Source organism: Acipenser ruthenus, chromosome 4, assembly GCF_902713425.1.
Source record: "Acipenser ruthenus chromosome 4, fAciRut3.2 maternal haplotype, whole genome shotgun sequence".
NCBI classification, from domain to species: domain Eukaryota; kingdom Metazoa; phylum Chordata; class Actinopteri; order Acipenseriformes; family Acipenseridae; genus Acipenser; species Acipenser ruthenus.
Window position 1 is genome coordinate 55,896,122 of NC_081192.1, and position 15,501 is coordinate 55,911,622.

Here is a 15,501-nt window from a genome sequence, read left to right on the forward strand (position 1 = left end):
GACCACCATATTGGATTTCGTGGAAATTTGAAATTTTTTTTTCAAAACTCTTGCCTTTAAAAACAACTTAAAGTGGAACTGTGACAATGGCAGCAGATGGTGCAGCAATGGCCTATAAAAAAACATATGCTCAATCGAGGTCGATTGAACAATTACTTTGCCCGCTATGCTGGATTGGCGCCAAATATTCAACAATCTTCTTGTCTTAAACCGCAATGTCAATTGACACCTAAATTGGCACACATGTTCATGACCAGGTCCTTTCTACCGTTTGTAAAATCCACGCTTTTTCGTCAACAAACATGGCCGCGGCGCACAAATAACCGTTTCACAGCGGCTCTATTTTTATACATTCATGTATAAATCCAAGATACAATACACTACAGTCGTGAAACTTTATATGACCATAGAGACTCACGTGAAGTACTGTTGATATGAAAATGACACATTTTGGTCACATGGTTTGGCGGCCATATTGGTAATTGTAAAAAAAACTTTGTCAACACAATTGCACAGACCATTGGAAAGTAATAACTGCTGAAGTTTGAAACGGATTGTTACGGCGCGGTGGCCATATTGGAATTTACGTTGAAATTTTAACTCCTAGGGCGTGCCGACAGGGTCAGAATTATAATGGAACACGTATAGGAAGTCATATATGCTCTATGAAAAAATATCATCGCCCGTGACCTCTGACCTCTCCTAAAGGTCAAACATGATGCATGACATCATCAACATACACAACTGGCTATAAAACTGCCTATAACTTCTTATCGGCTGCACCAAAACGCATGAAATTTGACATGGATGTAGAGGACTATGGGGTGTTGTCCTGGTCAATATGGTGGCTTTTGGTCACATGGTATGGCAGCCATGTTGGATATAATGAAAATTTTGGGAAATTATCAAATCTCTTCTTCTCATGAACGGTAAATAGTACAGCTGTGAAAAATTTTGTACATAGTGCACTCATGTCCACGATTGATTCTACTTAAGGAAAAATGGATCGGTCACATGGTGTGGAAGCTATGTTGGATTTTGCGTAAAACGCTTAAACGACATCTCCTCATGAACCCTTTGGCCAATTGACGTGAATCTTGGGTATACGTTATCTTTGTACTGTTCCCTAAAAAAGTTAGTCAGGAAAAGTTCCTACATGAACAAACATGACCGCCATGAGCCAATCAATATGGGTGAAATGGCAGTTTTGCTCTTTTCTCAGCCGGAAATGACACATTCCCACCACTGGGGACAGCTGTGGCCATTAAACTTAGCAGTCTTTGAAAAAATATTTCTAAAAGCAGACATGTTTTTTGTATTTCTTGCATAACAAAAACGAAGGAGAAAATACACACCTGCAAAGGGACAGAAAGTTATATACTGCCCTTTTGGATGACTATGCTGGCTTTAATAATAATAAAAAAAGTTTACCATTGTTGGGTATTATAGTTTTTCATGTTGTAAACGTTTTAAATGGCACATATAATTAGGCTGTGGTGGAAAGTAAATGAAGCTGCATCAGCAGCTTTTCTGTCATAATGTTGTTGTTTGAGTAGCAGCTACTAAAAAAATCTACAAATTACAATAATAATTAAATGTGCTGCACAACAAAACAAAGTACACATTTATAAATATAATAAATATAAAAAACATAATACACACACTAATAATAATGATAATAATAATAATAAATAATAATAATAATTAGGGCTGTCAATCACAATTAACTTATGCGATTAACACGTAAATGTTTTTAGAGATTAATTATTTTTATACGCGTTTTAATCGCATTGCTGTGTATTGAGCCTTTCAGCACACCGTACTTCAATCCAGGCTGCAGCAACGTATTGAGTGTCTGAGTGCAGTTATTGTTTAAATAGAAAGTTAGTCACTGAACCTCTTAATGGAGCAAAGCACTAAAAATGAATAGGATTTTTTTTTTTTTTTTTTTTTGACGGCTCACTGGACAGAAAGACGCTTACTTCGATACTGTCAAAGTGAGTTCCAGTATCAAATATGAGTACATTGAGTCTGCTACGTGCTGAAAACGTCTTCATGTCTCAAAATACACTAGCAGCTCTTTAACAATAACAAATTAAACCCACCAGTTTCGACAGAAATGCAGGATCGCTGCAAGCCCATATCAAGCTAAGTATGATAATTTTTTTAAATTTATTTCAGTTCACAATCACATTTAAAAATAGATATCCTATGTATTATATTTTCTGATCTCTGTATGCTGCTGATCAAGCCTGAACCGCACATTTTATTGTGTTGGTTGTATTTGTAATTTCTAAATTATTGCCCCTAGTAAATTTGGGTGGTGGTCTCAATGGGTAAATTTCCTGGTTAAATAAATACATAAATAAATACATTTGAAACAATTTTATTTACAGTTAAGGATAATAAAAACAATAGCGTCAGTAATAAAACAAATTTAAATTAGATGGACATAGTAATTGTAACAATTTAATGGGGAATTTTCAAATAACTATGTAGAATTGAAATTTTTTTGTTATGTATATTTCACCCAATAATTAGAAACGTATTGTTTTTAATTTAAATTATTTAAATTTCTACCTCATAACCGACACTCTATTAAATAACATTTTCATAAGTTTTTTTCCTGAAGAAAAAATAAATCCTAAGCAAACAGTACTTAGACAGATGTGGAGTGTTTTGCAAATAGAAAACAACTATAGCATTTGTTTTTTAAATTTATATTTCATATTTCTTTAAATTCTAATTTTAATTACAATGTTGGTTATGAGTGTGGGGTGTCGGTTATGAAAGCTCTGTGTTGGTTATGAGTTTCTTTCTCAGCACTTCATCTTATAGCTAAATCCTTGGGTGCAATTCATTAAAACATCAGAAGAAAGGGTTACAAACTGCAGGCCGTCCTTCTATATCATATTCCAGTTGACATGGTACCCTTTGTGCCCTTTATTTAAATACATTTAAAAACTATATACAGTGCCGTGAAAAAGTATTTGCCCCCTGTCTGATTTTCTGCATTTTTGCACATTTTTCACATTGTATTTGGTCAGATTTTTTTGTGGGTTGTAGTAGTATATAGAGGGAGTCTGAGAGAAAAAATGACACCAAAGTTTGGTGCTTCTTTCATTTGCTTGGTGTGCAAGGTAATCAAACATGTAATCTTCAGGTGTGAAAAAGTTATTGCCCACCCTAGTTAGCTCAACCCAATTAAAGGGATAATTAGGGTCAGGTGTTTGAGTACTTTGGTTAACAACCAGGCCTGATTTGGGCCAGCCCTGCCCAATATAAATCTGACTAACTTTGGCCCTTACCATCAGAGTGAAGTTGTCAGCACAGAGGTTCTAGAGGCACATCATGCCACGAACAAAAGAAATTCCTGAAGACCTCTGGAAAAAAAGTTGTTGATGCCTATCAGTCTGGAAAGGGTTACAAAGCCATTTCTAAGGCTCTGGGGCTCCACCGAACCACAGTCAGAGCCATATTGTCCAAATGGAGAAAGTTTGGGACAGTAGTGAATCTTCCCAGGAGTGGCCGTCATGCCAAAATCTCTCCAAGAGCAAGGCGTAAAATCGTCCAGGAAGTCACAAAGAACCCTAGAACAACATCCAGGGATCTGCAGGCCTCTCTCGCCTCGGCTAAGGTCAGTGTTCATGACTCCACCATCAGAAAGACACTGGGCAAAAATGGGATTCATGGCAGAGTAGCACGGTGGAAACCATTGTTCACTAAGAAGAACATGAATGCTCGTCTCAAGTTTGCCAAAAAGCACCTGGATGATCCTCAAGAGTTCTGGAACAATGTTATATGGACAGAGGAGTCAAAAGTGGAACTTTTTGGCCGACATGGGCCCCGTTATGTCTGGCGAAAACCAAACACTGCATTCCACAGTAAGAACCACATACCAACGGTCAAGCATGGTGGTGGTAGTGTCATGGTTTGGGGATGCTTTGCTGCATCAGGACCTGGATCCCTTGCCATCATTGAAGGAACCATGAATTCTGCTCTGTATCAGAGAATTCTACAGGAGAATGTCAGGCCATCCGTCAGTGAGCTGAAGCTGAAGCGCAGCTGGGTCATGCAACAAGACAATGATCCGAAACACACAAGCAAGTCTACATCAGAATTTGTATTTTTCAGTTTGTCTTTCTAGCTTTCTTATCTTTTCCTCAAGGAACTTTGCTTTTTCTGTGGCATTTCAGGTCTTTCTTCTTTGGAAGTATTCTCTTCTATCTGTCATCCCTTCCCAAGACTTTTTCTAGAGGTGCACAGTGATTCATGCGTTTGGACCTGGCCTGCTCCAGATACAGAGGGCCTTTCTGCACACTTATTACCCTGATTTACAGGATGTGGTGGTGTTGATTGTGGAGTGACAGTGATCAGTTCTTTTAGTTGTCGGTCTGTCTTCTGTTTTTTATGAAAAGCCTTTGTCCAATTTTTTTCTTCTACCTCTCTGTACCGTATCTGACACTTCTTATTGGTATGTATTTCTTTTTACTTCTTTCCTTTGCTAGGTACTTATTTTGTCTCTCAATATATTTTTTTCTTCTTTCCCTGCATCTTCTAAACTTCTCACAAATACACAGCTCAGCCTTGCTATATGCAAAGACATCTTATTAATATCTTAACTGTCAGCTCTGAGAGAAAATCTGGATCCGGAAGAGAATATAAAACTGATTGTAACCCTAACTATATCTATATAATGGGATTTTAGTGTTATTAATGTGTGACACCCCCAAAAATGATTTGAAGTATACAAGTAAATAATATAAAAATCATAACCGACACTAACTTCTCATAACCAAAATTTTTCTTGTTTTTGAAAAGTGTCGGTTATGAGAAAAATTGTAAGGTGTCGTTTGTGAGAATTTTCACTTCTTTGTCCATTTTCAACAAACAGGGCAGCCATTGTTTTCCGTTTTCAATATAATAACAATGAGTATAAAGTAAATTTATATTAAATACATGTACATTTCATAAATATTTTTATTTCCATGTTTTGCTAGCGGTGTTGGTTATGAGCTACACAACTGTGCCAGGCTGCACTAGTGAGTTCAACGGTAATATTTTAAAAATAATGAAGAGCATATTTACCTCTGTCTCCAGTCCTTCCCTACAGAAACCCTTGACCTTTCACCTTGTTTGAAAGCCTTTATTGATATGTTATCATTTCTACACAAAAAGTCAGTGGGTGTCGGTTATGAGATTTTGTGTGAAAAACTCTGGGACATGCATAGAATGGTGTATAAATAGAAAATGACATAGCTTTTCTCATATTTAACATATGTTTTTGAAACAACCTAAATACTTCTTTCAGATTTTTGTATAAAAACATAACATTATAATAATTAAATGTATAACATTTCACTCTGAAACTTAAAAATCAAACTCTGGGACAGGGGTCGGTTATGAAATTCAAAATATGAAAGTACAAAAAAAGGCAAAAACATTTTTTAAATGTATTAAGTTTTTGTGCAGTGTAGATTAAAATGTTACCTTTCTAAAAATATATAATTTTCAATAGGAAATTAATTTGTTTTGAGAAATATGTCAGTCGGACACCAAGCTACATAGTTATTTGAAAATTCCCCTAATATGCGATTAAAACCGAGATTAACTAAGATTAATGTTGTAAGATTAATGTTAATTTTTAAAATCGCTTGACAGTCCTAATAATAATATCCGATTGAAGCAAAAATGAGCATAGATGATCTAAGTATGATTATCTTTTTAAAGGGAAGTTGCTACAGTAAAAAACTAGCTGCTGTGGACCAATGAAATTTCAGCATTAATCTTTTTGCACATATTGCAGTATCTGAGAGAAAATCTGGATCCGGAAGAGAATATAAAACTGATTGTAACCCTAACTATATCTATATAATGGGATTTTAGTGTTATTAATGTGTGACACCCCCAAAAATGATTTGAAGTATACAAGTAAATAATATAAAAATCATAACCGACACTAACTTCTCATAACCAACATTTTTCTTGTTTTTGAAAAGTGTCGGTTATGAGAAATTGTAAGGTGTCGTTTGTGAGAAATTTCACTTCTTTGTCCATTTACAACAAATAGGGCAGCCATTGTTTTCCAATTTCAATGTAATAACTTCCAAGCAGTTATAATAAATAGTTTTCTGCTTAAGGTCTTCAGATAGCTCTTTACTTTTTCCCCATATTGACTTATTGGTAATGATGGCAATCATCTTATGCCTAACCCTTTTATACGCTCTAAGAATGTTCACCTAGAATCCAGCATTTTCTAGACTTTCTAGAATTAGGTTCTGCATTATCATATTGAAATTTCTAACACATTGTAGAGCAGGGGTCTCCAACCTTTTTACTATGAAGAGCTACTTCTGATTTGCAAAAACATTTGCGAGCCACTCCTCAAAGAACTCATAAGAACATAAGAAAGTTTACAAACGAGAGGAGGCCATTCAGTCCATCTTGCTCGTTTGGTTGTTAGTAGCTTATTGATCCCAGAATCTCATCAAGCAGCTTCTTGAAGGATCCCAGGGTGTCAGCTTCAACAACATTACTGGGGAGTTAGTTCCAGACCCTCACAATTCTCTGTGTAAAAAAGTGCCTCCTATTTTCTGTTCTGAATGCCCCTTTATGTAATCTCCATTTGTGACCCCTGGTCCTTGTTTCTTTTTTCAGGTCAAAGAAGTCCCCTGGGTCGACATTGTCTATACCTTTTAGGATTTTGAATGTTTGAATCTGATCGCTGCGTAGTCTTCTTTGTTCAAGACTGAATAGATTCAATTATTTTAGCCTGTCTGCATACGACATGTCTTTTAAACCCCGGATAATTCTGGTGGCTCTTCTTTGCACTCCTTCTAGAGCAGCAATATCCTTTTTGTAACGAGGTGAACAGAACTGAACACAATATTCTAGGTGAGGTCTTACTAATGCATTGTAGAGTTTTAACATTACTTCCCTTGATTTAAATTCAACACTTCTCACAATATATCCAAGCATCTTGTTAGCCTTTTTTATAGCTTCCCCACATTGTCTAGATGAAGACATTTCTGAGTCAACATAAACTCCTAGGTCTTTTTCATAGTTCCCTTCTTCAATTTCACTATCTCCCATATGATATTTATAATGCACATTTTTATTGCCCGCATGCAATACTTTACACTTTTCTCTATTAAATGTCATTTGCCATGTGTCTGCCCAGTTCTGAATGCTGTCTAGATCATTTTGAATGACCTTTGCTGCTGCAACATTGTCTGTCACTCCTCCTTTTTTTGTTTGCTTACTATACCAGAATCTAAATCATTAATGTGGATTAGGAATAGCAGAGGACCTAATACTGATCCCTGTGGTACACCACTGGTTACCTCGTTCCATTTTGAGAGAATGTGTATTTCAGGCAGAAACAGTATAAAAGTAGACCTCATGTTTTAATCCCCGGCACTGTGGTTCCTACACAGTAAGCAAAGTGGCAAAAACCACATTTTCTCAAATAAACCACAGTAATAATAATTACTGTGCTTTACTTTTTTTGTACACGGAAGTGAAAACTCAAATGTAAGTTAAATAAGCTCTTCAAAAAAATGTAGAAAAGGGGCATTGCACAAAGAAAAAACGCCTCACTGTTTTGGATTTTGTTAATTACAGATAGGCTTGCCAGCTGGCCTCATAATTCCAGGACACTAAAAGGTCATTCACACTGATGCAGTGTGGGTGGCGTGGGCGATTTATTATTATTTTTTCGTTTCACATTATAGTTAACCTAAAGGGGCGTTCACACCGCAATGGTTTTCAATGAAGGCGGTTACGCGCAGCGGCAGAGGGATGCGGCGTGCAAGAGATAAAATATTTTCAACTTTTGCCGCGCCGCGTCGTGACGTAACCTACCAGCAGCCAATCAGGAAAGTAGGAGGTTCCTTTACGAGGAAGAAATAAAAAAATAAAATGGAGGAAAAGCTGCTCGCTTTAATTTCAGATTTCCCGGCTTTGTATACAATTAATAATTACCGAGATATTAATAAAAAAAGATGTAGAATGGAGGTCTGTGGGTGTACAAATGGGATTACCGAGGTGAATATTAAATATACATAATTACGTAAATGAGGTCATATATATTTTTTGTGCTAAACTCCACATTGAAAATAATTATGCACCTGCTACTATAACGTAAGCATTTTTTTGATAAATTAACTGCAGACAAACTTTTAAAAGATAAAGCAAAACGTTTTATCCAAATCTGAGACCTGTGGGTGACAATGATGTATTGACACGGAATGACCCATAAGTAAAAATTTGAAAAATTGGATAGTAAACTTACTTATTTAAACAATGCTGTGCTGCCATGCCACTTCACCTGGAGCAGCCAATGGTATTCGCCGTAATGTTTTCTTTTCTTCAGGATGTCATGTACCCACAACGATCTTACATACAGTTTTTTTCTTTCTCCGGTAGAGCAGAGCGATCGCAATTTTTTTTGTTTGTTTGCTGTGCAGCCTTCGAAGTATTGTGTGTGTGTGTGTCTGTATATATATGTGTGTGTGTATATATATAGTACTGTGCAAAAGTTTTAGGCAGGTGTGAAAAAAATGCTGTAAAGTAAGAATGCTTTCAAAAATAGACATGTTAATAGATTATATTTATCAATTAACAAAATGCAAAGTGAGTGAACAGAAGAAAAATCTACATCAAATCAATATTTGGTGTGACCACCCTTTGCCTTCAAAACAGCATCAATTCTTCTAGGTACACTTGCACACAGTTTTTGAAGGAACTAGGCAGGTAGGTTGGCCCAAACATCTTGGAGAACTAACCACAGTTCTTCTGTGGATTTAGGCAGCCTCAGTTGCTTCTCTCTCTTCATGTAATCCCAGACAGACTCGATGATGTTGAGATCAGGGCTCTGTGGGGGCCATACCATCACTTCCAGGACTCCTTGTTCTTCTTTACGCTGAAGATAGTTCTTAATGACTTTCGCTGTTATGTTTGGGGTCGTTGTCATGCTGCAGAATAAATTTGGGGCCAATCAGATGCCTCCCTGATGGTATTGCATGATGGATAAGTATCTGCCTGTACTTCTCAGCATTGAGGAGACCATTAATTCTGACCAAATCCCCAACTCCATTTGCAGAAATGCAGCCCCAAACTTGCAAGGAACCTCCACCATGCTTCACTGTTGCCTGCAGACACTCATTCGTGTACCGCTCTCCAGCCCTTCGGCGAACAAACTGCCTTCTGTTACAGCCAAATATTTCAAATTTTGACTCATCAGTCCAGAGCACCTGCTGCCATTTTTCTGCACCCCAGTTCCTGTGTTTTCGTGTATAGTTGAGTCGCTTGGCCTTGTTTCCACGTCGGAGGTATGGCTTTTTGGCCGCAAGTCTTCCATGAAGGCCACTTCTGACCAGACTTCTCCAGACAGTAGATGGGTGTACCAGGGTCCCACTGTTTTCTGCCAATTCTGAGCTGATGGCACTGCTGGACATCTTCCGATTGCGAAGGGAAGTAAGCATGATGTGTCTTTCATCTGCTGCAGTAAGTTTTCTTGGCTGACCACTGCGTCTACGGTCCTCAATGTTGCCCGTTTCTTTGTGTTTCTTCAAAAGAGCTTGGAAAGCACATCTGGAAACCCCTGTCTGCCTTGAAATTTCTGCCTGGGAGAGACCTTGCTGATGCAGTATAACTACCTTGTGTCTTGTTGCTGTGCTGAGTCTTGCCACGGTGTATGACTTTTGACAGTAAACTGTCTTCAGCAACCTCACCTTGTTAGCTGTGTTTGGCTGTTCCTCACCCAGTTTTATTCCTCCTACACAGTTGTTTCTGTTTCAGTTAATGATTGTGTTTCAACCTACATATTGAATTGATGATCATTAGCACCTGTTTGGTATAATTGTTTAATCATACACCTGACTATATGCCTACAAAATCCCTGATTTTGTGCAAGTATACCTAGAAGAATTGATGCTGTTTTGAAGGCAAAGGGTGGTCACACCAAATATGGATTTGATTTAGATTTTTCTTCTGTTCACTCACTTTGCATTTAGTTAATTGATAAATATAATCTATTAACATGTCTATTTTTGAAAGTATTCTTACTTTACAGCATTTTTTCACACCTGCCTAAAACTTTTGCACAGTACTGTATATATATAGGAGGGGGGGGGGGGGGGGGATTGTGGTGGTGTGGGGGTTACAATTACGTTTTGTAAAAAAAAATATTTATAATGTTTCACTCCTCAGTTTTGTCTTTTGTCAGTGTCTTCAGTTCTGTCAAAAGAGCTTTATTTTCCCGCTAACATTTACTGTTTTTTGCCCGGTAACCAAAAGCCACTCTACCTGCAGCTGTGACGTAACAACGGACCGCCCACTGACTTTACCCTGCCGCGTTTGGTGTGAACAGTACTGCAGCGCAGCGTGCAAGCAGGCGGCATGCGCGCCGCCTCCGGTGTGAACGCCCCTTAACTGTTCACACAGGACGTGGGGCGGCGTTGTATCAACCGATGAGAACACAGAAGCAAGCAGCCTCATCTCATCTCCCCATCCCCAATTGATCATGTCATCGCTTCCGTCTCTGCATGGGTTGATGATCTGTACTGCCCATCCAATAGATTTTCCAAATACAACAGTTGCTTTACATGCATTTACAAAAAAAATAAATAAATAAATAAGATTGTACAGACCGATTCTTGGAAAAACAGTAGTGCTTTTTATTTTCTTGTATTCCACTGCTGCGATGCTCGGCCAGCGTGACTAGGATAGTGTAGACTGGCCAACACTGATAGTGGCAGACAGCAGGTCACCCCGCAGGGCTATAACAACACTCTCCCCCACAACAACAATAAAGCAATTAATAAATGCTTAGGCAGTAAACAACAAAGATTATTCACAGACAAAATATTGACACATATTTTTCTTCCTTTTGATTCTCAATAAATGATTAACACAAACTTTTTTTCTTTTTTTTTTTTTCCATTAGCTTATGTTGGGGGGGGGGTGGGTAATAATTATTGTGTGTCTTTTAAACTCGTTATGTTGGAATCTTAACAGTGGGGAGTTGGGACCATTTATTTTCCTTTTAACGTGTGTTCTTTTTGTTGTTGTTTAATTGTATGTTTATATTAAGTTTCTGTTTTATCAAATTCTGTATAAGACATAATTTTAATGATTTACATGTTCCTTTGTGTGTGTGTGTGTGTGTGTGTGTGTGTGTGTTTGTGAGAGAAGCGCTTTTTAATCCTTGCCATGAAATGCGCTATAGAAATGTGAATTGTTGATGATGATGTTACGCTTTGATGCAGTCTGTGCATCCATTTAAAAAAAATATGTATGTAAGTGTGCGGTACTCTTGAATTCTCTTGAATTTCAGTAATCCTTATACATCTGCAATGATAGTGTATGATAAATTATAGCAGTGCATTGGTATCTCTCATCCTTGGTTTAAATATGTTACCTTTTAATTAAAGTTTCTGAAACACTGAAACTTTTTTTTTGTGGACCACTATAATTTTGCTTTTTCCTATTTATTTTTAGACTGGAGAAACCCGAGAGATATATCACTTTCATTATACCACTTGGCCAGATTTCGGAGTTCCAGAATCTCCTGCTTCATTCCTTAATTTTCTGTTTAAAGTCAGGGAGACTGGCTGTCTCAGTTCAGAGCATGGGCCTGCCGTGGTTCACTGCAGTGCTGGAATTGGACGCTCTGGGACATTCTCACTGGTAGACACTTGTATTCTTTTGGTAAGTTGACATATTTTTGTAAGTTTGTTTTCTTTCTCGTACTTTCTAGTAGTAGTATATAGAGAGAATCTGAGGAAAAAATGACACCAAAGTTTGGTGCTTCTTTCATTTGTTTGGTGTGCAAGGTAATCAAACATGCAATCTTCAGGTGTGAAAAAGTTATTGCCCCCTTAGTTAACTCAACCCAATTAAAGGGGTAATTAGGGTCAGGTGTTTGAGTACTTTGGTTAACAACCAGGCCTGATTTGGTCCAGCCCTGCCCAATATAAATCTAACTAACTTTGGCCCTTACTATCAGAGTGACGTTGTCAGCACACAGGTTCTAGAGGCACATCATGCCACGAACAAAAGAAATTCCTGAAGACCTCTGGAAAAAAAGTTGTTGATGCCTATCAGTCTGGAAAGGGTTACAAAGCCATTTCTAAGGCTCTGGGGCTCCACCGAACCACAGTCAGAGCCATATTGTCCAAATGGAGAAAGTTTGGGACAGTAGAGAATCTTCCCAGGAGTGGCTGTCCTGCCAAAATCTCTCCAAGAGCAAGGCGTAAAATCGTCCAGGAAGTCACAAAGAACCCTAGAACAACATCCAGGGATCTGCAGGCCTCTCTCGCCTCGGCTAAGGTCAGTGTTCATGACTCCACCATCAGAAAGACACTGGGCAAAAATGGGATTCATGGCAGAGTAGCAAGGCAGAAACCATTGTTCACTAAGAAGAACATGAATGCTCATCTCAAGTTTGCCAAAAAGCACCTGGATGATCCTCAAGAGTTCTGGAACAATGTTATATGGACAGAGGAGTCAAAAGTGGAACTTTTTGGCCGACATGGGCCCTGTTATGTCTGGCGAAAAACCAAACTCTGCATTCCACAGTAAGAACCTCATACCAAAGGTCAAGCATGGTGGTGGTAGTGTCATGGTTTGGGGATGCTTTGCTGCATCAGGACCTGGACGCCTTGCCATCATTGAAGGAACCATGAATTCTGCTCTTTATCAGAGAATTCTACAGGTGGATGTCAGGCCATCCGTCAGTGAGCTGAAGCTGAAGCGCAGCTGGGTTATGCAACAAGACAATGATCCGAAACACACAAGCAAGTCTACATCAGAATGGTTGAAGAACAAGAAATTTTTGGAATGGCCTAGTCAAAGTCCAGACCTAAACCCCATTGATATATTGTGGCAGGACCTGAAACGAGCAGTTCATGCTCGAAAACCCACAATGTCAGTGAGTTGAAGCAGTTCTGCATGGAGGAGGGGGCCAAAATTCCTCCACGGCGCTGTGAGAGACTAATCAATAACTAAAGGAAGCGTTTGGTTGCAGTATTGCTGCTAAAGGTGGTGTAACCAGTTATTGAGTCTAAGGGGGGCGATTTACTTTTTCACACAGGGGCATTGGGTGTTGCATAACTTTCTTTAATAAATAAATGAAATATGTATCAAAATTTTGTGTTATTTGTTCACTCAAGGGTCCCTTGTATCTAATATTAGGTCTTGGTTGAAGATCTGATAACATTCAGTGTCAAAAATGCAGAGAATCAGACGGAGGAGAAATACTTTCACGGCACACTGTGTGTGTGTGTATATATATATATATATATATATATATATATATATATATATATATATATATATACACACACACACACACACAATCTAATCATCTGTATCAAATATAATAATCCTTTACATATTGTTTTTGTTTTAAATAAACCTTTAAATATTATTTGATTGTAACGTTTAAAAACATTTGGCTGATAAAAATCTCATCTTCCTATCAAGTGAAAACCAGTAGAGTAGTGTTGTTTAAAATGTTTATTTATGTAAGATTTAATAACTAATGTTGCCATTGTAAATAGTTGAAAATAACAGTTGATACAGTAACAATATTGATATAGATTTGTTTTGTGGTGGGAGGGGGATTATAAACAGAAAATAAAATTTTAAATAAACAGAGAGAAATGAATTAAAGAAAAAATATATAAGAGAATCCGTATCTTTTTTTACAAACACAAAATCTACATTCTGTCTGTCACCATAGATTCTATCACACGTCATCTTATATTTTACAATTTCAATTTCCATACTTAGTTTTTTCTTCTCTATGTTCTCTTTTTCTACAATTAGTTTCTGTCTCTACTTTTATTATCTCTTTCTCCAACAGTATGCGCTGAAGATCATCAACCCTTGCTCCCCTTTCCTTGACTTTAGGTGTACCAGTTGCAGGGTATTTGTGACCACTGCTGACCTTTTTTTGAATTTATAATTTTAAAGGCTCGCGGGTGTAAGAAGTTGTTTCTGAATGCTTAGCAACTAGGTTGAAATATCCGGTGATATTTTTCAAGGAAATTTATGCGAGAGTATTCTAATAAATTAAAATACACATTCTGTAATCATGTATTTATTTAAAACACAACTAATTTAAATATACACATTGTATTCACATGAACGCGCATTACATATGCTAGACTTAAAGCATTAACGTTGGGCATAGTTAAGTCTGAACTAATTGTGTGTTGGTGCACCAGAAGTATTGAAAAAAAAAAGTCAGACGTATTATCGTCTGACTTACTGTTTACGACCGACTTTTAAGACTTGGACTTGCGTCCTGTTGGTGCACTCCAGCCCTTGAGAGGGTCCGTCACAGATTTGTGACCCCTTGGAAGTGTGGAGGCCCCATACAGAACTGTAATGCATAACTGGTGTACACGGTGGTGAGCACCCAGGTGTCTGAGGTGCAAGCACACCAATACTGCAACTGATGTGTTGTGAAAGGGCTGCCGTTGGGGCTGAGGTTGGGTACACCAAAGCTGTTGCCGAGCACGGTGTTCTTGGTATTGCCACCTAGCACATTGCTGTGAGCACCGTGAGCACCATCACTGTGTGCACTGAGCACCGTGAGCACCAACAATGTGTGCACTGAGCCCTGTGTGCACCGAAGTACCATGAGCACTGAGAGCACTGTGCGCATCAAGGCACGAAGTACCAAGGGCTGAGCATGCACCACGTTACCTAAGCACTGGGGCAGCTAAAGCAATGGTACCTACCCTAGCTGCGTGTAGTCACACACCTGGTCATATATATATATATATATATATATATATATATATATATATATATATATATATATATATATATATATATATATATATATATATATATACAGTACTGTGCAAAAGTTTTAGATTATATTTATCAATTAACTAAATGCAAAGTGAGTGAACAGAAGAAAAATCTAAATCAAATCCATATTTGGTGTGACCACCCTTTGCCTTCAAAACAGCATCAATTCTTCTAGGTACACTTGCACAAAATCAGGGATTTTGTAGGCATATAGTCAGGTGTATGATTAAACAATTATACCAAACAGGTGCTAATGATCATCAATTCAATATGTAGGTTGAAACACAATCATTAACTGAAACAGAAACAGCTGTGTAGGAGGAATAAAACTGGGTGAGGAACAGCCAAACTCAGTTAACAAGGTGAGGTTGCTGAAGACAGTTTACTGTCAAAAGTCATACACCATGGCAAGACTCAGCACAGCAACAAGACACAAGGTAGTTATACTGCATCAGCAAGGTCTCTCCCAGGCAGAAATTTCAAGGCAGACAGGGGTTTCCAGATGTGCTTTCCAAGCTCTTTTGAAGAAGCACAAAGAAACGGGCAACATTGAGGACCGTAGACGCAGTGGTCGGCCAAGAAAACTTACTGCAGCAGATGAAAGACACATCATGCTTACTTCCCTTCGCAATCGGGAGATGTCCAGCAGTGCCATCAGCTCAGAATTGGCAG

At 38.0% G+C, this 15,501-nt stretch overlaps 1 protein-coding gene across 7 annotated transcripts in view; it reads left to right on the forward strand.

Moving 5' to 3' along the window:
* ptpn2b (protein tyrosine phosphatase non-receptor type 2b) overlaps nt 1-15,501 on the forward strand; it is a 153,356-nt gene that overhangs the window by 68,132 nt on the left and 69,723 nt on the right. For 6 of the 7 annotated variants that reach the window (XM_059022574.1, XM_059022573.1, XM_034000684.3 and 3 more), the window contains one exon: nt 11,503-11,712. The exons of the other annotated variant lie outside the window; for it this stretch is intronic. In XM_059022574.1, the coding sequence (XP_058878557.1) occupies nt 11,503-11,712 (210 nt within the window). The remainder of the gene's footprint in view (nt 1-11,502; nt 11,713-15,501) is intronic. 7 annotated transcript variants of the gene reach the window in all.